Raw genomic sequence first — 25985 nt, 5'->3', positions numbered from 1 at the left:
TTGGACTCCCAGGGTATAGGAGACCCTATTTGGGAGCCGAGATGAGATTCGGCTTCAACTTCAGAGCATTTAGTGATTACGGCGATAATAGAGTGGAGTTGCTTCCAGGATATCAATAATCAGGGAGTTCGTTGCTGGCAAGGGCCAGCAATTTAGTGGGCGAGAATGGAAGTTTGCCTTTAGGGCGTCTTTTGAATACATTGCCGACGGATAAGCAGGTAGTTTTGATGATATTTTGAGCTCTGAAGTTTTGGCTACGAATGGTTTTGATTGTATAACTTCTGTTCAGAGAGAAGAGCCTCTTATTGATGGACTGGATGTTCGACAGTTGATGAATGAGGGCGGAGGGGTAGTCGTGCCGTTTCTTGTTTACTCTACGCAGGATTCCGGTTCCAATCCCAGCAGTTGTTGTGTGAGGTGGTGGTTGAACAAGATATAAAGATTAGACCTATATTCAATCACCGGCCTGATAAATGTTTTGTATGTATGTATGAGTGTACGTGGGTGTGTCCGTCTGAACTTACCACAGAGGGCATTCAGTAAACCAACAGTATAAGAGCGTAGATTGGTCTGGGATTTGCCCTTTTTATGGAGTATAATTGTTTTAGCTTCTTTCCATGGGGATGGAAAGTAGCCGAGTTTAAGAGTGGTATTGACAATGTTCGTCAGATAGAGTGTGACGCTCGGCGAAAGTTGTTTCACGCAGTTCCTGGCAATGTTTTCAGGTCCCGGTGCATTTGATCTGCCAATTTGGCAGAAATGTTCGAAACTTTGTTGATTCACAGGTGCCATGATCGGATGTTCATGTGGGTCCTGTGGATTAAATTGGATCTTGTTATGTCTCTCTCAGTTCTTTCGCGAAATTCGTGGTCAAATCTGGGGTCATCGGGAGTGATTAAAGTGTTTTGTAAATATGTTTTGAAGACTGTTTAGTTAGGATTTTAAATTTGGAAGTTTGATCACCGCAGACAGACGGTTATATACTGTTTTGACTAGGGAGTTGCGGGTGCGTTGAAACTGACTGAGCAGACGTCTCATTTGTTTGATTTTGTTAATTATGTATGGAGGAAGTGGTGGTTTTCTAGGGTTAATGACCCTATTAGGGACTGATATCTCAATTGCTTGATTTATCAGGTTGTTAATCACCGTGATACCATGATTGATATCATCAGGATAGTTTAAATTACCTAACTGTGGAATATTAGCTAAAAAAAAGTCTTTGAGAAGGTTTCAGTCGGCGTGTTTGTAGTCTATTTTTATTTGAGAAGGATTAGGGGGTAAAGGATTTAATACCTTTTCTTTAACCAGTATAGAAAGATTATCCGACGTAATCGAGTCGCCAATAATGCATTTGTCTGTAATTCGGTGTACGGGAAAGTTAAGGAGCAGGTCTGAGAAGAGGATGCCTGCACGGTTATTTGCCATTCGTCAAATTGTGTGTGCCTGGTGTTAAAGTCTTTGATAATGATGGCCTTATTAAGGCTTTAGACATAATCAAGCAACGCTTGGGAGAGAGTTTGGAGAGCGTGTTTGTCATAAGAGATTAGTGTAAATCTTAGTGGTGTTGTTATCAAGGTGGATGTCCACTGCCAGGAAGTCACATTAAGGACTATGTGTGGAGGAATGGTATTCGGGAAGAAACGTTATGAACGCTCTGTTGTTATGTACCATAAGAGTACTATTGTGGCCAAACATCAGAGGGGATAGGGCGTTGGTGACGTCAAGGATAGGTTGACGTCTGTCAGGAAGAAGGTTCATTATGAGTACTCCATAACAGCTTTCATGTCCTGTATGTGTGCTGCAAGATATTTAATCAGAATTACCACAGCATTCAGCGGCTTAGAAATCAGTTGTACTTGATCCTATCTTAATAAATCTTGTGAAAAGCTATTAACACTGTAAATCTCACAATATATAAGATTCTCAATGATTTTTAATACGTTTTCTTTTATAATATAATTGTAGAATAATTTTCTCACTATACACTTTATATCCGTATAGACCTGTAAATACAAGTTCCAGAATAATTGGTTTACAAGTTTGAAAATAACATTTCTTTTAATACCCGACCAATCTCGATATCAATGATAGTGATGAGCGTTTTATTCAATAAAATGTAGGTTAACACAGCTTAATAAAATCTATACAAGTTCAATCTATTTTACCCCATAATTAATCTCTTATTTTAATTATATCTAACTATGTTGAAGATCCAATAATTATTGTACATATTTTAGTTCTATTCACTTGATTTTTCAAACCTTTCTGTTAAGAATTAGTTTAAGTGTAGCCGTTTTCCTATTCTTCACAAGATGTGCATACTAATACACAGTAGACAACTGTATATGTTTCTGTCAGTATATATGTAAAAACCCTTAGAGTCTTCACATATTTTCAAAACATTTTTTCTCTTTTTGGTTACTTTGGTAGTACTTTTTACGCTTCATGACTTTCTTCGTCTATGTTAGACTCGATCTTTAGGTCTGATGAAGTCAGTTTTTCAGAATTATTTCTCTTTTCTTAGATTTTTTCATCTCTTTTAGATTTGATCTTTCATCAAGAATGTACAAAAATACTAAATCTTATTACTGATGAAAATATCCTTTTCAAAATATCATCTCATTGAACCTTTTCTTTTCATTCCTTTTTAAAAATACTACAATTTCTTATTATTTTTAGTTGATATCTCTCCTGATATGCGGAGACATATTCATCAGTCAAACCGAAGCAAGAAGAGTGCGTATACAACAGCCCGAAGAAGAAGAAGAACAAGAAACTGTCAGCTACTATGCGGCTGAACCTCAAGAAGAAAGAGGACAAGTGGTGTTGGTATCTTCAGCAGATAGATACAATGGTAAGCAATTTTCTTGAGAATTTTAGCCCATCCTAGCTATTATATTTTCACTGGAGATGATACAGTTTCCGTCGAGTGTATCGCAATTGTTAGGATGTTGCTTAGTTTTAGTTATAATTCAGAATAAAGGTAAAAATAAAATAAGCCAGTTGGAGTTTTAAGGATATGAAAACAAAAAATAAAACGGAAACTTTTTGAAAAACATAAAAATCTCAACTTCAAGATGCCAAAACTTTATTTTATATCTCTTTAGCCACAAAAGACCGCGTACGCCAGTTTTACAGAACATTTAAGACCATCCGAGCCCATAGACGGCGTATCCAAAAGTGATTTTTTTCAGATATGCGCCTTTGTTTGCAAAAATGCTTATTTTTTTCACACTTCTACTTACATTCTGAATAATATGATTATAATTCTTGTTTTTGACTCTAATGCTTACATTTCTAATTTGTATATTTATAGGTCTCTATGGTCAGCAAGCTGCTTCTTCCAGAAGCATCGACAACAACTATATTCCAAGAGGATCCGCACGTGCGAACGAAGGCAGAACGAAAGAAGTTAAAGCGCCACCTGTGCAAACCATCAGGAACTATAATAAGGTCAACGATGACGGATCTTTCACTTTTGGATATGAAGCTGCCGATGGCAGTTTCAAAGAGGAAACTAGAGGTAAGTAATTTGTACAAAATACATTTCATGAGTTTGAGCCTATTTTATTAATAATATAGTTAATAACAAATTATTTCAAAATTTGAAGACAAGCATAGAAATTATCTTAACTGTCGAATACTAGCAAAAATAAGGTATCAACTGATAAAATATTTTACATTCATTTAGAGAAATATATTTCTCTCAATGAATGTATAACATTACATATATACATATATTGTATAAATATACAAACAATTATATGTGAAAAAATAGAAGAACATTACAAATTCTATTGTTTCTAAATTTTAGTGGTAACTAGTGGACAGTTGGGCAAAACAAGATACCAAGCACACACAAAAAAAATATTTTTAGATATTTTTAACGACTGGAAAATAGTAAAAAATAATAAAGTCCTACATATCCCGTTTTAGCATACCAGGGTTGGATAAAACGGGATGGGTTTACAATATTTAACTTTTTGTATAAAAGTAACTAAAAAGTATAATTCAGTAGACATAAAACTGCAAAGCGAAATTTACTCTTGAGAGAACAATATCTTCAGTAGTCAGAGACTTAAAAGTACGCGTTTTTTATGTTTTATTAGCAAAATGGGAAAGAAGACCTTTTATTTAGGACTAGGTACGTATCAGAACAAAACTAACATAAAAATATGTCTTCCTCATCTATGGCATGAGAATACGCTTCGTGAGCCTATTCTTGACATCCAGAACATTGGATTTAACCTTCGCCAGCCTTGGAGCCGACGAACAACTCATAACAAAATAAGCAGTTTTCTTCTCCTTCTGTTTTATTTTCAGAAGATGACGACATGTATTCTTGGCTGCTTGCTAAAAGTTTATTACACTATTCTGTTTTGATTTTTAACATTAGGACTCTTCATTGCTTTAGATTTTCTTGTACTTTCAGCTGTGGCTGCACCTGGTAGGTCTAGCTCTTTTCCATTTCTTTTCCTTACAAACTTTTTTGGAATTTAGAAGGGGGATTTCTTAGCAGCCCCTTCTTTGATTTTTTTGAATTTTTCTTGCACTTTAATCGTCCTTTCTTCTCCAATTTCTAACTCACTTTTACATGGAGATTCTGTAATTACCCGGTTTTACCCTTTCTACAATCAGTCTTGTTCTCTCCCCGAGGACCTTGTACTTAAACAACAGGTAGAACAAACTTTGGAGAGATGAAAAAGGGTAGCGAAGGTCTATAACAAGGGAGCTATGATTCTTTATCTCCTGAGGATGTTGTAGGTTGGTCTAGCCATAGGCGATCTCCTGACTGGTTTGTTGGTTAATTTACTCTTACCATGTCATTTAAAAAAGTTAAAGGTTGTTTTTGCCCTTTTCTCCCATCAATCTGGTGCCAAATGCCTACAGGTTGTAGCAACTGGTCTTACGCTTCTTCTGTTTAAGACTGCAAAACCTCAGCTCCACTCCTTCGAACTAGCTCTATTTTGACATGAAAGGTTTGTGCTCGGAGCTTCTGTCTTTGGGTAGCATAGGATAAAAACAAGTGATCTGGGAAGAACCACTTTAGTACTTTTTGTTCATAATACATACTAAGTGGTGGATGAAACGAACACCCAGGGGCCAAAGTCGATGAGTTTTATATGGTGGGAAAGTTAGGATGATTATATTATTTTCTCTTGCCCAATTTACACGCTCTAAACTTTTGATATAACTGTTGTGTATATCTAGCAGCAACGGTACTGGCCTCTCATGGGAAGGGTTGAAAAATGTTATGATTTTTTTAAACCAAACAATGAAGGTCTCCTTAGTGATCCAGTCGGTCTTGTGATACACTGCAAATGATTCTGGGAAAGCATCATTCATAAGTCGTGGGGTTTCCTTTACCCAAGAAAATACAAACATAGGAGGGACGAAAACCCCAGCTGTACTGATACATGTTTCAACGGTAACCACAACTCCTCGTTTGAAGGATTGTTTGGCACTGTTATAACTCCTGTTTCATCAACATTATAAATATTATTTGAAGTAATCTTGTTTTGGAGTAATCTTATTAGATAACTAAGAAGGTCAAACAATTGTTTAACTGTAGTGCGATTAAATCGTTTTTTCTCGGTCCATACTCGTAAGTTCTGGATTTCGAAATCTAAGTTCCTTATGTCTGCCAAGAAACGAATACAACCAATACTTTCCAGTCATTTTTTTTGTATTAAAGTTATGCTTAATATTGTTTCTCTTAGCTAACTTAAATGCCATCATGCGCGTGTCAGTTAGAGTTATACCAAATAACGTCTGCTCAACAAGGTATTTTTCTTATTCAGCATGGTACACTATCTCATATCTTCCCAACTTTTCCACTGCTGCCATTTCAGGGGCCAATGTATTTGCATGAGCTTTTTTGACTTTCCTCTTTAGCGTAGATTTTGGAACTACGTAGGAGTCGGGTGCTAATTTCAAATCCATACTTCCATTTAGTACTTTGCGAACAGCCTCGGCCATACTTGTCTCACTCCAGCTGTTTTTGGTGGAAGTTCTTTGATATTTGGGTGGCATTTTGTTTTCTGAAGAAATACTAAATTTACTAGTTGATAACAGTCAAGCATTTGGAACCTGTTTTTTAGAATCATGCATTATTATTAAATAATTTTGTTATGCAATTATTTTTAAAAGCTAGTTTTAGAAGTTTTTTACAAATAAAAAGCTTAATCCAAAACATATTTATTGGTGTGGGAATAACATATATCTAAATAAGCTGTTCAAAAGACCAACATTAATATACTTACCGCTATTTAAAAAATTAATAGGCTAACAAATAAATGGGTGAATAAAACAGGACATACAGAAATTGTATCCCGTTTTATCTAACTTATGTGTCCCGTTTTGTCCAACTCAGACACTTTTCAAAAGAAAAATAAAAGAATATTCGTTAATAAATGCTTAAGTCAATGTAATACTCACCGGAATTATACTTTTATATAAATGTAGGCAGTATAATGTAGAAACCAACGCACTTAAACGTACTAAGTAACAAAAAGACAGAGTCAAACAATTCTAAATACAACATATTTTCATCAAATACTGGCCTCGAGGTATAATAAAACAAACTGAGAATGATATAATGATAACTGATTGATAACAAGTTTCCGTCATTGTCCGTTTGATAGTAGCACTAGTTGGGTCTCTAGGACAGGTATTTCGTTTCTCAGACTGTCCAGTTTTATCCAACTCTCCCCTATTTATTGATAAAATAATAACAATAACCATGGGCGCCCATATATCAAAATCCAGGGGGGGGGGCAAGTCAACTCAAATTTTTATTTTGATCCATACAACTTAATAAAAACTAAAATAGCCGATTGCAAAAATGCAAAAATATAAACATGATTTACAAACAGTAAAGAAATACCAGAAAAGTAAAAGTAATCTTAAACAAAAAATTATTAACAACATATTTTATGGTATGACTTTATACATACAAATTTTATTATACAAAATTTTTTATGTAGGAATAAAAAAATCAATTTTAAGCAAGGATGTTAAAAAATAGTAATAAAAAAGCAGATACTCTGAGATACGAAATGCAACACAAGCAATAGTGTAGTTTAAATAATATGTAAGTAACATAATATCTGAATTGAAAAATTTCTTTTACTAGGAAATTAAAACAAATATTCAAAACTGTACTACGTTGAAAGGGTTAGGATAGGGTGTACAGTACACCCTTCTACTACCATGCTTAGCCGAAATTGCATAAATAGTCAAATGTGTGCAATCTTCAAATACTTCGCTGGATGCCAACTTATTTATATTTGACATTAAAAATTTGTACTATGTTGTAAACAATTGAAGAAATTTAATTAAAAATTTATTTGTTATAATTTATTATAAAAAAATTAACATTTTTTTTTCAGTTAGTATTGTATGTATTATAATTTATTGAAACGAATAATTTCCCAATAGAATCTAAAATGGTAAAATGTTAAACCCAACAAAAACGTAAAAAGTAAACTTGATATTGAAGGATAGTGCTCTGTATCTTGTGAAAATAAAAACTGAAGGTTTCTGGGCTTTTGTCCAAACTCATCTATTACTTTTTTAATAAAATTATTTCGATTGTTTTCTATTTTATTTCTATGAACGCTCATCATACATAGTCCATCTAATTTTTGTTCACTTATAGTGGACCTAATCCAGGTTTTAACCCTTCAAAGAGTTGAAAATGATCTTTCAATCGTGCATGTAGTGGGAGGAAGGCACAGAGAAATTTCTATAGCTTGGGCTATAGCTGGGTAAAATAAGCAATGGTCTAGTAGCTCTATCATTGAAATATCTTCTACATCTAAATTGGTTTGATTTTTCCAATAATAGAGTCACAATGATGCCTGTTCTTTTAGATTAGTAATTTTGTATAAATTATTTATGATTTCTATTATTTTGGCGAGGTCTTCTTCAGTTAATTTTATTATGTTTTTGGGAAGCAAGTTATACAATAACATACCAGGATCATTGTCTTCTGAAAATCTGACACCAAGAGAACTAATTAAAGAATCTAGGTACGGAATAAATAATGACACTCTAAAAAAGTCTTCAGCGGAATTAACCGCATGGTTTGACCGTTGTGTTTGCTTTCTAGGAGCGATTCGTGGTTTTTCAAGGGTAATACTTAGAGATTCGGCATCATTTGTACTCTTTTCAAAAATTGTTTTAAAAGTTGTTTCCGCTTCTTGTCTGTGCTTTGTTATCATATCAAGAAATAACTGTATATGATTTTTAACTGCCAGCATATCTATTGATTTAGTTTGTAAAATGTTTACTATGGGTTCTAAGAAAGAAGAATATTTGGAAATCAAATTTAGGGAAATTATAAAAGTGGAATCAGATGTGGCACATGAAAGCTGCTGTGCTTTTGATCTTGTTGAGCAATTAAATTTGTTATCTGCTATTATTGTTTCTAAAACATTTTTGATTTCAATAAAATTTACTAGGCCACTATACCAAATATTTAAGTCAAACAAGTAAAAACGTGTAGCATTTATTAAGCGGATATTTTTTTGTGAGAGTAAATTTTGCATTTGACATGGGACGAAATAAAGTTTAAAATTGTTGGTACAGGTACACTTTCTACCAATTAAGGCTTGATACCTACGACATCTCAAAATCCCTCTTTGCATTGTACAATATTATTATGGTAAGTAGCTACATTCGAGGCATTGTTAAGGAAGTACCTACCGCATTTCTCGGTATTTCGCTAGATTAGTTTCCGGTTGTTTGCTGTTTTGAGGTATTGTTGTAAGTTTCTCGCCACAATATGCGTAAATAATGTTTTTTTTTAAATATACTTACATACATACTGATTTTTGAAATAATATTACTAATGATAGGGGGGGCAACTGCCCCCTCTTGCCCCCCCCCCTATGGGCGCCCATGACAATAACACTCAAAATTTTTCTTATTGAGAAAATAAAATCATATTACATTACAATATAATCAAGAATTAGGTCCATATTCATAATCATTGTCGTTAGTATCTTCATTTGGGTTGTAAATGATGACTGGGTTAATTGCTTCTATGCTATTTTTACGCATCCAACATTCTTCTATTAACTTCTCACATTTCCGCACACTTTTTTCCCAAATTGCAAGAGTAGCAGTATTGAATGCTTCTTGCCATGTTTTCAAAACTGATGGGTCACTGTAACTTACGATCTTAGTAAGTTTTGCATATTCCCCAAACATGTTCAATGGGATTCAATTCACAATGGTAAAGGAGCAGTCTTAACACATTATGTCCAAAACTGTGTATAATCTCGTCTACTATAAATATTTTTGGATTTTCATTCCTTTTGGCTAACTGTATTAATTCCGGCTTGAAAGAATCCTGAGGAAATAAAATATTTTCATTCGTAAACAATCCTTTTATTTTATGCACTCTCCAGGAATTTGTTGGTTGTTTATTTAAAATTATATTTTGTTTATGTAAAAAAAGATTAAAAAAGGATTTTTTTATTCAATTTAGAAATTACTTATTTCATATTTTCATTACTAGATAAAAATTTACTTTCGTACTTCTTATGCTGTACGGTAGAGTAGACCATTGGCTGTCGAGTGAATTCAAACAGTGATAAACTTGTTAAATAAGGTATTAGACTAGGCGGGATCTGTAGAAATTCAGACCATAATGGACATTTTCCATAGGAAGCTATTTTTTTGCTAGAATCCCTTCAGGATGTGCCCAATATCGATAATCACGATATGCGCCACTTGCAAACCCTGTGCTAAATTTTTTATTTAACAAAATCTGAAAACAATTGAAAATTTCTCATTTTTTTGTTCCTATTTTCGTTTATAATTCGGAAATATTGATCCTAGAGAAAAAATTATCAGAAGTTAAAAGTTTCGTTATTCAATTTTGCACAATATTTCGTTAGCTAGACATTGAAAATTTATTGTTTATTGTTGAAAAAATAGCAATAATTGGAAAAAAAGTACAAAAAATGAAGTTAATCCTTTTAATGTTTTCGACTTTCTAAGCTTGACTTACAAGCTCCATATTCCGCCTAAAAAAAACTTTTTAATATGTTTAAAACGTGTGCTAAATTTTGTTAAGATCGGTCGGATAGGTTTTGCATAATAATTTTGCAATCCAGCCTACTGGAAAAAAATCGCAAATTTTCAAATTTATAGTAGGAAGGCTTTCAGATAGTTGCAAATTTTTTTACATATAAAGGAAGGCTCAAACTTTTAAACGCTTTTTGTAAAATTCAAATCGGTTCACTAGGAGAGCCTAGAAATTTTTTTAAAGTTTTAAACATTTTTTAGGCTTATAAACAAATTGAATAACTTAACGAGCTTTAAACATATCCTTTCAAAAAAAGAAAAAGACTTTAAAAAAAATTATTGAAGATTGAGTCAAAATAAAGTTTATTTATGAAAAAAAAATTTTTTTTCGTTCGCCTTTGTTTTAACAATTTCAATTATTTAGTAACAATTTATAAATACATATTTGTTTACTAAAAGTAACAATTTACTTCAATATATAAATTGCAAGCTCAAAAAAAATGCATGAAGAAAAAATGCAAATACTTGTTTAACATACAATTGTTTATTGCAAATTTCCCAATTTGCAACTAAAAATGGTATTTGAAAATATGATATTTATAATCCTTGTCGTCCGAGACAGCGATTAAAAAAAAAGAGCCAAATTGGTTAACAAGAAGCCGAGATAATGCAATTTTTAGCGCGCGCTATGATTTTGCGCACATTTCGAGTGAATGTCCCCCACCACCACCTTTCATGCATTCCGAGCGAATTTTATGGGAAAACGGTTTTTTATTTGTCTTTTTTATGGATGTTGCCATGAAGCGCATTACGTAAAACTTAAAAAGTACTTGAGAAGACGAGGGTATTTGTTTAAAACCGAGCCCTCTATCACTTATGGTTACACGGCAAATGTATGCCAACTTTGACCTTCAATATCTCGGCAACCAGTAAGCCTAATGTATCTTTTTTTTAAAGAAGCATCTTTTAATGTTCTTTAAGTGTATAAATTTTGAAATTGAAATGTTTAAAGCTCGTAAAGTTATTCAATTTGTTTATAAGCCTAATATATATAAAAAATGTTTAAAATTTTAAAAAAATTTCTAGGCTCTCCTAGTGAACCGATTTGAATTTTACAAAAAGCGTTTGAAAGTTTAAGCCTTCCTTTAAATGTAAAAAAATTTGCAACTATCTGAGAGCCTTATTTAGGGCCTACTATAAATTTGAAAATTTGCGATTTTTTTCCAGTAGGCTGGATTGCAAAATTATTATGCAAAACCTATCCGACCGATCTTAACAAAATTTAGCACACGTTTTAAACATATTAAAAAGTTTTTCTAGGCGGAATATGGAGCTTGTAAGTCAAGTTTAGAAAGTCGAAAACATTTAAAGGATTAACTTCATTTTTTTGTACTTTTTTTTCCAATTATTGATATTTTTTCAACAATAAACATTAAATTGTCAATTTCTAGCTAACGAAATATTGTGTGAAATGGAATAACGAAACTTTTAACTTCTTATAATTTTTTCTCTAGGATCAATATGTTCCGAATTATAAACGAAAATAGGAGCAAAAAAATGAGAAATTTTCAATTGTTTTCAGATTTTGTTAAATAAAAAATTTAGCACAGGGTTTGCGACTGGCGCATATCGTGATTATCGATATTGGGCACATCCTGAAGGGATTCCAGCAAAAAATAGCTTCCTATGGAAAATGTCCAATCCAAAACAGATCCCGCCTAGACTATATAGTGACAGCTTATTTAGTATCTTTTAATTACGTATAGATACCTGAATATCGTCAATAAACATATCGCTCAGTGAAAAAGAATAGTTTTAATAACTTGAATTGCAAATAAAACGAGTTATGAACCTTGATAAATTTATAAAATTATAAAAAAACCTTGAAAATTATAGAAATTACGGAAAACATTGTTGTTACAAAAGATTGAATGGTTTGTAGAAATATTTTATTCGTACACTTTGCATTTTTGTGCAACTGCTAAAATGCTGGTCACACGTCATTGAAAATCTGCAATTTTCGCAAAGATTATACATACATTCATGTAGGTCATGATCATATTCATTAATACAATTAAAACAGCATTGAAACAACTCATATTTACTTAATTTAATGAGCTTACACTGACAGTTACGGTTCTTTCTTCATTGACATGAATTTTATAAAAAAAATTATTAGCAAAATTTGCTATCTACATTTTTTCCTTCTCGGGAAGTATCAACGTTACTATACTTTTCTACTCTTATATTAGATTTCAAGTTGGTGTTTTTGTAGTTTTGTAGAATTTTCTTAAACGTAGGAATTTTTCCTAAATATTATAATCAATAAACATCTTTTATAGGCACTGACTGTGTAGTAAGAGGAAAATATGGCTATGTAGACCCTGATGGCAACAAAAGAGAATTTACTTATGTCTCAGGAAACCCATGCGACCCTAATGCCCCCAAAGAAGAAGAGGAAACTGAAAACGAAGCAGATAACGAAAATATTCCTGCTAATTATCCCTCACGACCCATACAACCGCAATATCGTAGACCTGTAGTAACAGCTGCACCCAAGCCTGCTGTGACTCTCTTCCAGACTAACTATGCTCAAGAGGAAGAAGAACCAGAGCCTGAACAGCTATTAAGAGTGACACCACAACCACAGGTAAACATTAGCATAAACTTCTTTTTTTATTTATTATTATATATTATATAATTTTGGTAGCCGGTGCGTCGTCCAACCTACATTTCACGCCCACAATACGTGCCACAGACAACACCCACAGTAGAAGAACGTCCTAATTACCGTCAACAAGTACATTCCAGCACAACGCCATCTTCTGTGATCTACAGAACCAGCGCTCATCCTGTTAGCATCACTCCTAGACCAATAACTACTACCACAAGACGACCACAACCTCCAGCAACCACTTATAGACCACAACTGGTTCAAGTTAGTGTGACGCCAAGACCCAATCCACTTTTGTATTCTAAACAGTTGCAAGTAAGTAAAAAGTAGAGAAGTTGAGTAGAGAACTTTTGAAGAAAGTAGAGAGGTTGTAATGATTGTTTTGTTTACAGTCCACTTTGCAGCCTACTGCCTTGCCCGAAAAGAACGACTTTGAATCGGAATTCCACAGGTTTCAACAGGAAAATAATATAGTGTCTCCTACGCCAACACCTTTTACTGTGAAACCGACTACACCTAAGCCTAAACCTGCAGGAAATCCAGGTAATCTATAAATATGAGTTGTATTTACCGAATAATTTTATTTTCTTGTTCAATTAGTATATTACTCATCTTTTTTCTGTATAGGTCAGGTTTACTCTACAGCTTTAGTTTATGATCCTTCCACTGGACAGTACAACAATCAGATTTACCAAGCACTACCACAATCCGATGGAGACTTCCTGTTAAAGCAAAGAATACAACCATACGTTCAAAGACCTCGCCCACAAGTGTTGAACATCCAACAACTTCAGCAACAAAGTCCACTTTATTCTCAAAATCTAAGGCCACAGCCTATACCACAGGTAGTTATAGTCAGTAAACTATTATTAAATTGTAAAATCGAAGACCGAAGTGTAACATTATAGGCTTTTTTATTTACAAACTGTATGTTCTACACTGGTCGTATCGCATCAGGTCCTCGGAACTTCAGCAGATCTGTTATATATAACTCTTCGCCAACTCCCAATAAACCTAATATTTGGCCTTCTTGTATCAAGATTAAATCGAATCTTCTCATGGCAACATTGACTTTTGCCGAAGGATAGCCTGTTCGACCCTGTTTGGACTTACTAACACCTATTTGGGGCAGAACTTCCCGAACCAGTTCTGAGCGGAGTTCTACTAAGTATAGAACTCTCGTTTGCATAGTCTCAGTCCAACAAAACTCTTTCGTTCTCTTTTTCTATCTTATAACTTAATCTATCTTTTGTATTTTTTAGTTAACAAAAAATTCGTAAGTAAGTTTTGATACCGCAACGCGCTTTCCTGAGCAACATTGTTTTTAAACTTTAAACAAAAGTTTTTCTGTTTTGTTTACAGGCTGCCTATCAAGCGCAACAGTCTGAGCTCCAATTCCAGAACTCTGCGCAACTTTACGCGCAGCAACAACATGCCAGGGAGCAGCAGAGAGAGCAGCAGAGAGAGCAGCAAAGACACCAACAACAAGCAAGACCTCAACAGCAACAGGTGTACTACCTTCAGCCTTCCGTGGACCAACAGGGTGGATTGGCGGCCAGCCAGATCGACGCGTTTCTTAGAGGGCACAATATTCAGTTCTAGAAAAGTAACCAAATCGCAGCTGTGAATAAAATAGGTACGCTTATTTTACTGTTTTTTATTTTGATTGATTTTTAACAGATATTTGGTGTCGTTCAGTTAATAAATTTTAAGTATAAGAATTATTCGTACGGCTATTAGTAAAACAACAGTCAAGAAGTATCAAACCATATTAAATTAAAAATCACAAAAAATCTTTTTATAAAAATATTACTGTAAAATTAATTTCCTACTCAGATGTAATTCTAGCAGATCTACCACTATCCACAACTAGTTGAAAAGCTTGTAGAATATAAAAGTCGACATTTCGATGTTTTATCGATCTAAAGAAAGCATTCGACTTAAGAAGAAATTCTAAGAATAAAAAGTAAACTTAAATTCGTTGGGGCAGGTATAAAAAAATATTCTTTGTAAGATGAATGAAGTGAATATTGAGCAATATTATAAAACCACGACACGTTTCAATTGAACGTTTGAACCCATAAGACAATATCCAAGTCAGTGAAAGCGCAAAGCTATTGAAATATCGGCAATCACGCCCTATGACGCAACAATTATATGTGCACGACATTTTGTTACGCTAAAGTAGAGCTTTTCACCCATAACAAATTCTATACGGGGGTTATACCAGAAGAATTCATTTCTACGTTGATAAGTGAAATTTTAAAATCCACAAGGAATCTACGTTCCTGTATTTGGCTGTATACCATATATTAAAAAATTAATTAAAATCCTTTGTAAAAGGTATACATATATTTAAAAACCCAAACGGGCTGTGTTAGACAGAACGTTTTCGGAATACATCATTCCATCATCGGTGTCTAGGAGTACATGAATGTAGCCACTAAATATATGGGTAAAAACCCGTTAACAAATAATTAGTTACATTTGTTCGACATTATATCTTATAATGAGATATATCTAAGATATAATGTCGAACAAATGTAACTAATTATTTGTTAACGGGTTTTTACCCATATATTTAGTGGCTACATTCATGGACTCCTAGACACCGATGATGGAATGATGTATTCCGAAAACGTTCTGTCTAACACAGCCCATTTGGGTTTTTAAATATATACCTTTTACAAAGGATTTTAATTAATATTTTGAAATTTTAAACTTCATTTTGATCTCTGTCTTTACTGGCTTCGTTAGCATATACTGTTTTAAAGCAGTTCTGCCTTTGAACGGGACCATTCGTCGATTGACAAATTTCTTAATGGTGTGTTTGCTTGAGAATAGTTTGTTTTAAAATGCGTTATCAGAGTCCAAATTTTATATAACTTATCAAACATAGCTTCTCCTTCGTGAAGCATTTCTGAATTATCGCTAATGTGACACAGTTTCAAAACTGTTAAGAACCTTTTCATGGTAAAGTCAACTGTGACCCTTTGTACGAAAAAGTTTCTTTCAGTTGACCAGTAGCGTTTCATCGTAGGTAACGTATGAAAACTCATAACTACTAGCATGCCAAATTCTTACACAGTGAGATCTAAAGATTTTCCTAGCTGCACTGCATATAAGTATTTGATTTCTCCACAATTTTCTTACAGTTTTTAATCCTTAAAAAGAGCACTGAAAAAATCCAAGGGCATGGCATTTTCTGGAAAGTCAATGTTAATTTTTGAATTCTCACTAAAATGAAATGAATTATACTCTAATATTGGGTCTGTCTTTTTGGACTACTTGAATTACAATTTTTTAGAAGAAAAAATACCTACATGATCCTTGTTACTATTTAGATCTGGGCTCTGAGTCACTATCAGATAAGTATATGTAGGTTTTTGTCCTTTGAGTACAAATCTCTTCGGCAGAATAATCTGGATTCAAAACTAAAAATCCGAAGTTAAATAAGTTTGTTAATAATAAAAACAGTTTGTTTGATATTGAAGCAATATTTGAGCTTGAAATAGAAGCAATTTTTGTATTTGAATTAGGTTGAGTGTTGCACTTAGCCGAAACGAGTACAAGTGACATTCTCTTATGCGTCAGAATCACTTTTATAGTTTTATAGGCAATAATTATCATCATCAGTATCATACAAGTCTTTATTCACAAACTCTTCCACTTGTCTTGCAGCAAGAGCTAGTTGCCATTGCCTTTTTGTATATTCGTTCACTGAAAAAAAAAACGTTTTTCTCAATATTTCTCAGAACATCTTTTCTCAAATACGTAGAAAAGATGTCTCTTTTCATATGAAAGACTAGAAGGCACACTAACATTCTTACAACATAAAATTTGTGGTTATATTCATGAAAATTAATTGTCAGATTTGTAAAAAATAGGTTGGGTGTATTTGTAATGTTGAATAGACTAAAATAACTTTTAACAATGGGTAATATTTACTTCTACTAAGTGATTCACAGATGGGTTTTAGAAAGGGTCTAGGAACTATATATATATATATATATATATATATATATATATATATATATATATATATATATATATAAGCGGGGATCCTACAGCTTCTGCCGCTTCCCGCATTTCGATCGCCATCTTTTTCTATCTCTCCAGGTGTCTTCATCAATGGCTCTGTCTTTCATGGTTTCCATAACACCTTGTATCCAAGACTTGGCTGGTCTTCCTCGTTCCCTCTATTACTTGGATTGTATTCCATAGCTCTTTTTGGCCATCTGTTGTCGTCCATCCTCTGTACGTGTCCATACCATATTAACTGTCTAGTTTCTATTCTTTCAGAAGTTGTATGTACTCTATCTGTTTTTCTTCTAATTTCAGAATTAGGTATACGTTCTACTCTTGATATATGGCAAGCTCTTCTTAGGTAGTCCATTTCAACCGTGTCAACTTTTTTCTTTCCTTTTACTGTCATTTGCCAACATTTTGCTCCATATGTAAGAATGGGCTCTACAATTACTTTGTAGATAGTCATTTTAGTTTTCATAGTAGTTTTGTTGGACCAAAGTATCGAATTCAGAATTTGAACACTCTTCCTGCCTTGTTGCACTCTATAGTCTATATCTCGTTCCGTTGTTCCTTTACTGCAGATAATACTTCCCAAATATTTGTATTCGTAGCACCTTTTCATTTGTCTAATTTCCAAGTCCGGGTCTTCGTCTTCACTGCCTATTCGCATATATTCTGTTTTAGACATATTCATACTCATCCCCCATTTTTCGTATTCATCTTTGAGCTTTCTAAGCATATAATCTGCATCTTCTTCACAGCTTGCAATTAGTACTTGATCATCTGCAAAGAACAGCGTTGTCAGATAATGGTTGTTAAGCTTCAACCCCATTCCCGTACATTTTTGTCTCCACTGGTGCAGTGCTTCTTGGATATATATTTTGAATAGGGTGGGGGAAAGACAACATCCTTGTCTCAAGCCTTTCGTTACTGTAAATACCCTTGAGAAAGTATTTCCTGTTTTTACAGTGCTTTGAGGACATTTATAGATGTTCAGTATTGCTTTTAGATATGTTTTACTAAGGTCCGTTTTCGTCAAGATACTAAATAAGAGTTTTAAAGGAACTGTATCATAAGCCTTCTCCAGATCTATAAATACCAGATGCGTAGGGAGGTTTCGAGCTGTTCGTTTTTCAATTACTTGTTGAAGGGTAAATGTGTTGTCCACGCACGATCTTCCTGCTCTGAAGCCGCTTTGTTCTTCAATTTCTTTATACTCCTCTTCTATTCTTCTTTTCAATATACGACCATATAACCTTCTCAGCGAGCTAGTTACGCTAATGCCTCTATAATTTCCGCATTCTTTTCTGTCTCCCTTTTTATAAATGGGGCTAATGTGGGCCAAATTCCAATCGTCTGGAATCGTTTGGCCTTCAATTAAGCATTTATTAAAAATATTCACTAAGCTTTCCAAAAGAGCATCCGGTCCATGTTTCACCAACTCGATGGGAATGTCTCCAGGCCCGGGTGTTTTTCCATTTTTCATTTGTTTCAATTCTTTTTTCAGTTCTTCTTTGTTTATCTTATGCACCTCTAAGTTTTCTGTCATTGAGATATGGTCAGGTCTTTCCATAAATTCGTGCCTACTTTCTGTTAATAGCGTTTCGTAATATTTTTCCCACTTTTTATTTTGAATCAGGTTTATATTTCCCTCATCTTTTCTTTCTTTTCTAATACTTTTTATGAATTTCCAAGCTTGTGTCACTTTGGTTCCTCCTAAGCATCGGTCCATCTCTTCGCATTTCTCTTCCCACATTTCGTTTTTTCTTTTAGTGACTTCCTTCTTTGCTTCCCTGTTGAGTCTGCTGTAAATTCTGCGGTCTTCTGAGTCTTTCGTGGATAGCCATGTTTGATAAGCTTTTTTTTTTGTCTTTAATTGATTTTCCTACTTCTTCGTTCCACCACTCAGGATTTTTTCTTTTGTCAGCTTCTTCGTACCCCAATGCCTCTTTGGCCGCCTGATGAATGCAATTTTTTATATCTTGATATTCTTTTTTGGCTGTTTCTCTTCGAGTTAAGTGAGTTAGTTTTGAGGCTAGTCTAAGTTTGTAGAGGAATTGTACTGATTCTTGTTTGAGGCTATCAATATTATATCTTATCTTTGTGGAAGCTGCTACCTTCTCCTGTTCAATTTTGTTCTTGTTTACTTTCCTGTAGTGTATGGTTATTTTTGCGACCACCATATAGTGGTCAGATCCGCATTCGGCACCACGATACACCCTTACGTCATTTGTTTGGAGCCTTTTGTTTTCTGGTTGGATGAGATAGTCGATTATAGATTTTATCTTTTTCTTTGGTTGTTCCCAGGTAAGTTTATGTATATCTTTGTGCTGATAAGGAACTAGAGAACTTGTCTAGGAACTAGAGAAGCATTATTCGGAGTCAATGTTTTGACACAACGATGTCTGGATATGAATCAGGACATATATGCTTGCTTCATAGATTTTAAAAAAGCTTTTGACAGAGTTCAACATGAAAAGCTTTTAATTATTATTAAGACCAAAAACATAGATAGCAGAGATCTACAAATTATATCGAATCTGTATCAAAATCAGAAAGCAAGAATTAGAGTCGAAGGAGAACTGACAGAGGAAGTAAGTATACTTAGAGGAGTTCGACAAGGGTGCATACTTTCACCACTCTTATTCAACGTCTACAGTGAAGTGATATTTCAAGAAGCTTTATTGGATATTTTGGAAGGTATTTTGGTCAACGGAAATAGCATTAATAATATTAGATATGCGGACGATACGGTCATATTTGCAAGTGACATGGAAGATCTACAGTACATAATACAACATGTATACAATGCATGTGAAAGGTACGGACTGGACTGCAAATGACTCTCAAGAAAACGAAATCAATGATATTCTCAAAAAAACCACAAAATGTAGATAACCTGATCATCAATAATACAACGATCGAAAGAGTAACAACATAAATATTTAGGAACGTGGCTAACCGAAGATGGAGATCAAACAAAAGAAATCAGATCTAGAATAGAAATGGCAAAAAACACGTTCATAAAATTGAAGAACTTAGGTACTTTGCAACCGTAACCTTAATCTAGAGATCCGCACAAGAATGCTACGTTGTTACGTTTTTTCTACTTTACTATACGGCATGGAAGCGTGGACAATAAAACAGTCTGAAATCAAAAAATTAAACTGCTTTGAGATGTGGTGCTACAGGAGAATCCACAGAATATCGTGGACTGAAAAAGTAACTAATATAGAGGTGTTACAAAGAATGAAGAAAGAATGTGAAGTCATAAAAACTGTTAAAATTAGAAAGATTTAATATCTGGGTCATATAATGAGGGGCGAGAAGTACGTATTACTTAGGTTAATTATGCAAGGGAAGATACAAGCGAAGAGAAACCCAGGACGACGCAAAATATCCTGGCTAAGAAATTTGAGAGAGTGGTTCGGTTGCAGCTCATTAGAATTGTTCAAAAGCGCGGCCAATAAAATTAAAATAGCGATGATGATTTCCAACGTCTGATAGCAGAAGGAACCTGAAGAAGAAGAAGAATATTTACTTTGTATTGTGGCAAAATGTTTTTCACGATATATATTTTATACCACTACACTTTCTAGTGTCCAATATAATTACACAATTGTTTACTGGTAAGCTATCTTTACCCATTAACGGCCTTCAGATTGGTATTGACATACGCCCGTCGTGTCATGTGTAGTTTCACTGAAGTTCATATGCAATAGTACTATGTGTACTTACGGTCTAGTAGATAGTTAGAAAAATAACCTTTAACAATAGTGGTAGCTTTAGCTACCACTGGCAATTAAAGGTTGAATATCTCCGCATATTTTAAGTCGTGGGTTCTATTTTTATTAACTGTGATTCAGTAGTACTAGGTTTATTTCGTATATTTAAGTTCTTCTGTAGTTTGTTATTATTTTCTATCATGGTTTGTAAATTTTGCTTTTAAAAACACATACTAGTCTTTATGTTTCTACGTCATATATGAATGCTTTTGTGGTTAACCAGCTCCTCTATAATATTTTACCCGTATGTTTACATGTATGTGGTCTTTTTATTGCCTTGGCCATTTTTCTAAAACTATTCTGATGTGTAGGTACGGTATTATTTCTATTATTGACTTCACTCATTTGTCTCGTTTACTTATTTAAATAAGTTTCATAAATTATTTTTTGTGGAATTTTTATATTAATTACTATGTTTGATGGGAATAAATAACAATTTTAATTAACAATACTTTGCATTACAAGTTCGGATTTCCACCTTTGAAATTAAATTGTTATTCTTTATTTCCGGTAATTTGAGAACAATATCCGACGGGAAAATCGAAACGGTTAACATAAAATATTTTTATAATCAAAGTTGTGGTCTATTTCCATTAAATATAATCATCAATATAAAGTTTATTTTTTATTAAATCCTGAACGTCCCTCGTATGACAATTATTTCGCATCGGGTTATTTCAATATAGCGAAAGGACGCCTCATTGTCACGGTCGTTGTCTCTGTTTATGTTCAACTGCATTCCAAATAGGTCACTTTTATAGCCACAAGAAACAAAGATCTACAAATACAAGTAATTTTCTGTATACCGTAGATTATATAAGAATAAAAATATAGTAATTACAGTACATGAAATAAAAAATGTGGAAATTCTACAGGATATTTAAAAATAATTAGCCCAGGGAAATAAGCATTTTTTCATGACACTCGTCCGGCCAGGCAAACGACAGTTGTTTTGAGTAGTATGGTCCTCTGTAACAAAAACCTTTATGTTTCCTGCAGTCGATTTTTTGGACTTAATTAGTTATTAACAAATTAAAGTCAAAAAACGGAAAATTTTTGCTTTTTTCGTCCATCAGCAAAAAGTGAAGCATTTTAGACAAATTTTAGTAGAGAGGAAACTTATAAGTCATATAAAAACCTTTAAAATGGCGTTTTCTAAATGTTTCTATCCTTATTTGTTGCTTGGAAAGTTGCAAAATAAGTCAAAAATTTCGGTTTTTTATAAATGTTAATAACTTTTTTGAAAATAAACTTATAACATTTATATTTTATGGAATGCTGTGCCTTGTAGTGCTTAAAATATGGTTAACATTTCAAAACGATCAGTCAAATAGTTTAAAAGTTATTTTATTTGTTTATGCCAAATTAATTTTTTTTGAAACAATATAAGTTAGAAAATTATATAGTTTTATTAATTGTAAGGGTAGTTTCTGGAAGAAGAAGACTTGTTCTATTATTAACATTAAAAAAAAATTAAGAAAATTAATTTTAAATATTGCAAAATAATTTTGCAAAAACATATCGTTTTTTTGCTTATAAACAATTAGAATAACTTTTTAACCATTGCCTGCAAGAATATTATTTTTTTATATTTAAGAAGCCGGAATTTTTTCACAAATTTAAAAGAAAAAAAATTTGTCCTTAAATAATTTGGGATAAAGTTAGCCTCTTTTTATTATTTTATTCATAGCAGCTTTGTTTATAATAATTATTAAATCTTATTAGCGTTATTTAAAAGAAAATACTTTATAGTTTTAACGTACTAAATTCTAAAAAGATTGCCCTTCAACGAAATCGTCCACAAAGCTTCAAAATGTGGTCCTTAAAATCGGCTGGCATCAAAACTCACGGAAGCCGAAGGGAGGGGGAAGGAACTGTTAGCTGTATCGCTGGTTCTTATTTATGGGTTTCAACGTTCCTTTTTTAATTTGTATGTACTGTTTGCGTACATTACGAATATGCATTATTTCAATAAATTGTTAAATAAACTATCTAATTTGCTTCAATTTTTTTTTTAATTTTTATCATAATATTTGAGATAATTTTTATTTAAAAACATAAATATTTATAATTAATTTATACCTCTTTAATAAAATAATAAATAATTTATTTATAAAAGATTTTATGAAAACAACAAATTGTCCTATTCAATTGTTTCCAAAAATAGTATTGCTTTGGAAATATTAATTAAAATAACTTTTCTAATGTCTATTCTTTATTATTTTATTATTATTCTTTTTAAGTTAGAATTAATTTCATGTTATCGAATGCACTATCCTTTAATAAAGTCGCCCCAAGAATGCAACTCAGTAATATTGGCAATATAATTTTAAAGTCATCTACTTTAAAATATATGTTTATATATATATATATATATATATATATATATATATATATATATATATATATATATACAGGGTGATTGATTTGTGTAAGGATTAGTTTTAAAATTAGTTACAATCTTACAGGCTGTTCCATAAGATCGTGGCAGGCCAAACTTTTGTTTTTTTCTGCTTCACTTAAGCTTCACTTGTTACGTTAAGAACGAAGTATTTAAAATACCACCAACAAGAAGGGATTATGAAAAATAGAATCCGAATTGCATTTCAAAATATTTCTTTACAAATGCTTAGTAGGTAATGTAAGCAACTCTTTCAATGACCGCTTTCAAGTATGCACAGATGTTTTGGGAGGTCATTTTGAACACATTACTTAAGTAAGATAAGTTAAAATTACTATTATTTTTTATAAATTTTATTTCAAATAAATTGTTTTTTTTTATGTGTCGCTATTTCGTTACTGAATTAATAATTATTATTGGTAAACATTAAAATATCTACCAAATTAATACTTTGATAGAAAAATAAAAATATCTAGAAAACTGATAACTTTAGGTATAGGGACTACTTTGAATACTTCAACAAATTTGAAGTACGATATTAGTACTTTTTGATAGTGATTTAAAATACAGGGTGTTCTATTGAAAATTACCAAGAAAATAATGTACTTGCATTTTGACTTACCCTGTATTTGATTTAACGAATATTATAAAAACGAATATGTTTTATAAGTTTTAACAATTATTAAAAAACTATGGTTGCAATAGATCAATGTTCCTATACTTCTTTGTAATTATACAGGGAGTTCAACTTGATACGATTTTCAGATAATATTGGTTATAACTTTTTAAATACCTGGTATAACATAATATAACTTTACATTGTTGTGACGTGGAAGTAAAGCAGATTTCAAATTTAAAATAAAATACAGGGTGTTCCATTTAAAAAAACATAAGTTTGGTCTGCCACCATCTTATGGAACACCCTGTAAGATTATAACTAATTTTAAAATGTGTAGTTTAAAGCTGCCTACAATTTTTGTCAACAACTTTTTTTTGCAATTCTTACTATAACAGATCTACTGAGATTTCTTAATTGTTATTAACAAAGCTGCTATGAATTAAATAAAAAAAAGAGGCTAACTTTGTCCCAAATTATTTTAGGACAATTTTTTTTCTTTTAAATTTGTAAAAAAATTTAGGCTTTTTAAATATAAAAAAATAATATTCTTACAGGCAATGGCTAAAAAGTTATTCTAATTGTTTATAAGCAAAAAATCGACATGTTCTTGCAAAATTATTTTGCAATATTTAAAATTAATTTTTTTTTAATATTTATAATAGAACAAGTCTTCTTCAAGAAACTATCATTACAATTACTAAAACTATATAATTTTCTGACTTATATTGTTGCAAAAAACATTAATTTGGGATAAACAAATAAAATAACTCCTAAACTATTTGACCGATCACTTTGAAATTTTAACAATTTTTTAAGCACTCATAGACACAGCATTTTAAGAAATAAAAATGTTACAAGTTTATTTTCAAAAAAGTTATTAACATTTATAAAAAACCGAAATTTTTGACCTATTTTGCAATTTCCTAAGCAACAAATAAGGATAAAAACATTTAGTAAACGCCATTTTAAAGGTTTTTATATGACTTAAAAGTTTCTTCTCTTGTAAAATTTGTTTAAAATGCTTCACTTTTTGCCGAGAGACGAAAAAAGCAAAATTTTTCCGTTTTTTGACCTTAATTTGTTAATAACTAATTAAGTCCAAAAAATCGACTGCATGAAACATATAGGTTTTTGTTACAGAGGTCCATACTACTCATAACAACTGTCGTTTGCCTGGCCGGACGAGTGTCAAAAACAGGGTACTTTTTTTGCTTATTTCCCTGGCCTAAATGTAGAAATTAAATAGATAAGTAGATACGAAATTAATATATTTAACAATTTTTGTACTTAAATGGTTATATATTATATTGTCATGATATACATGTCAAAATTTACTTTATTGAAAATTGTATCTCTTATTTGCTTAACACAGAAAATAAAAAAAAAATAAATTTCATAAATTAATTTCTCAGGGTTGATATAAAAAAAGTGTGTATTATGACCGGAGAATCAATACATTTCTATCAAAATTATTAGTATGAAAACAAGAAACTACAATAGAAGGAGTATCTAGCTTATCAAAGAAAAAAACAGAATCAAATTCTACAAATTAATGATTGAGTTATCAGTTCTTAAACTTGAAGCAATTTTCGCAGTATGTCACACAGTGTTCTAAACACAAAAAAACTTCACATGCCTCACACACGTATCTAGTTTTTCTGTCTCTATTTCTGGGACATTTTGAACATCGTCCCTGCTGATTAGGTTTCCTCTTCTTTGCAGGTGGTTCGGAATTTTCACCTAAGATCTTTTGGATACTGCTTCTGAACCCTCTAGATAATCAAGGGTTACTCATTCTTTCTCTTTGATGTTCTACGATTAATTAGAGAACCAGTTTCTTTAGGAAAACTCTTCTAGCTATGTTAGGACTATCGTTGTTTTGTCTGTGAATGATCGAGCTATTGATTCCTGCAGTGTTCATTAGAGAAAAAAAAAATTGTCACAGGTCAGCGACGACTGTTGCGTCATTATACGTTGCAGATAGCTCGTCTACTACGTCAACTCCGTCTTTGGTCGAATTATAAAAGGAAATAATTTCAGGCAGCTTATTATGATTATTTGTTACTGTTGTATGATGGTGAAGTATCCGTTCTGAAATCCCAATATACTCTAAAAACTTCTCTTCCTTTCCCTTGCAGGAATTCTATGGACAAACCAGCCTTATTTTTTTTGATAGTACCTAGTGCAGTTAAATTATGAGTGTCAACTTTACCAAGAGATCACGACTAGTGTACCAGTTATCAAACGTTATATTGCGTTTGGTCCCAGACACGGGAGCAACCAATCTTTCTACAATGTCTTTCGAGAAATTGTTAACTCGGAATGGACCTTTCGTCTGTTGTCCCACATACACCTTCCATATTTCGAAGGCTTATTTGGCATATATTGCCTGAGTTTCCTATTCCTGAGTTCATATCAAGAGGTAAATGCAATAAATCA

At 32.5% G+C, this 25985-nt stretch overlaps 1 protein-coding gene across 1 annotated transcript in view; it reads left to right on the top strand.

The window, feature by feature from the left end:
• LOC140446395 (uncharacterized) overlaps positions 1-25985 on the top strand; it is a 145110-nt gene that overhangs the window by 110580 nt on the left and 8545 nt on the right. The window contains exons 2-8 of the mRNA XM_072538944.1: positions 2680-2854; positions 3317-3523; positions 12381-12688; positions 12749-13027; positions 13105-13255; positions 13340-13557; positions 14075-14348. Coding sequence (XP_072395045.1) covers positions 2680-2854; positions 3317-3523; positions 12381-12688; positions 12749-13027; positions 13105-13255; positions 13340-13557; positions 14075-14314 — 1578 coding nt within the window. The 3' untranslated portion in view covers positions 14315-14348. The remainder of the gene's footprint in view (positions 1-2679; positions 2855-3316; positions 3524-12380; positions 12689-12748; positions 13028-13104; positions 13256-13339; positions 13558-14074; positions 14349-25985) is intronic.

The sequence above is a fragment of the Diabrotica undecimpunctata genome, chromosome 1, assembly GCF_040954645.1.
Source record: "Diabrotica undecimpunctata isolate CICGRU chromosome 1, icDiaUnde3, whole genome shotgun sequence".
NCBI classification, from domain to species: Eukaryota; Metazoa; Arthropoda; class Insecta; order Coleoptera; family Chrysomelidae; genus Diabrotica; species Diabrotica undecimpunctata.
Note: the sequence above shows the minus strand (reverse complement) of the source record. Positions and strands in the feature narration are given on the sequence as shown.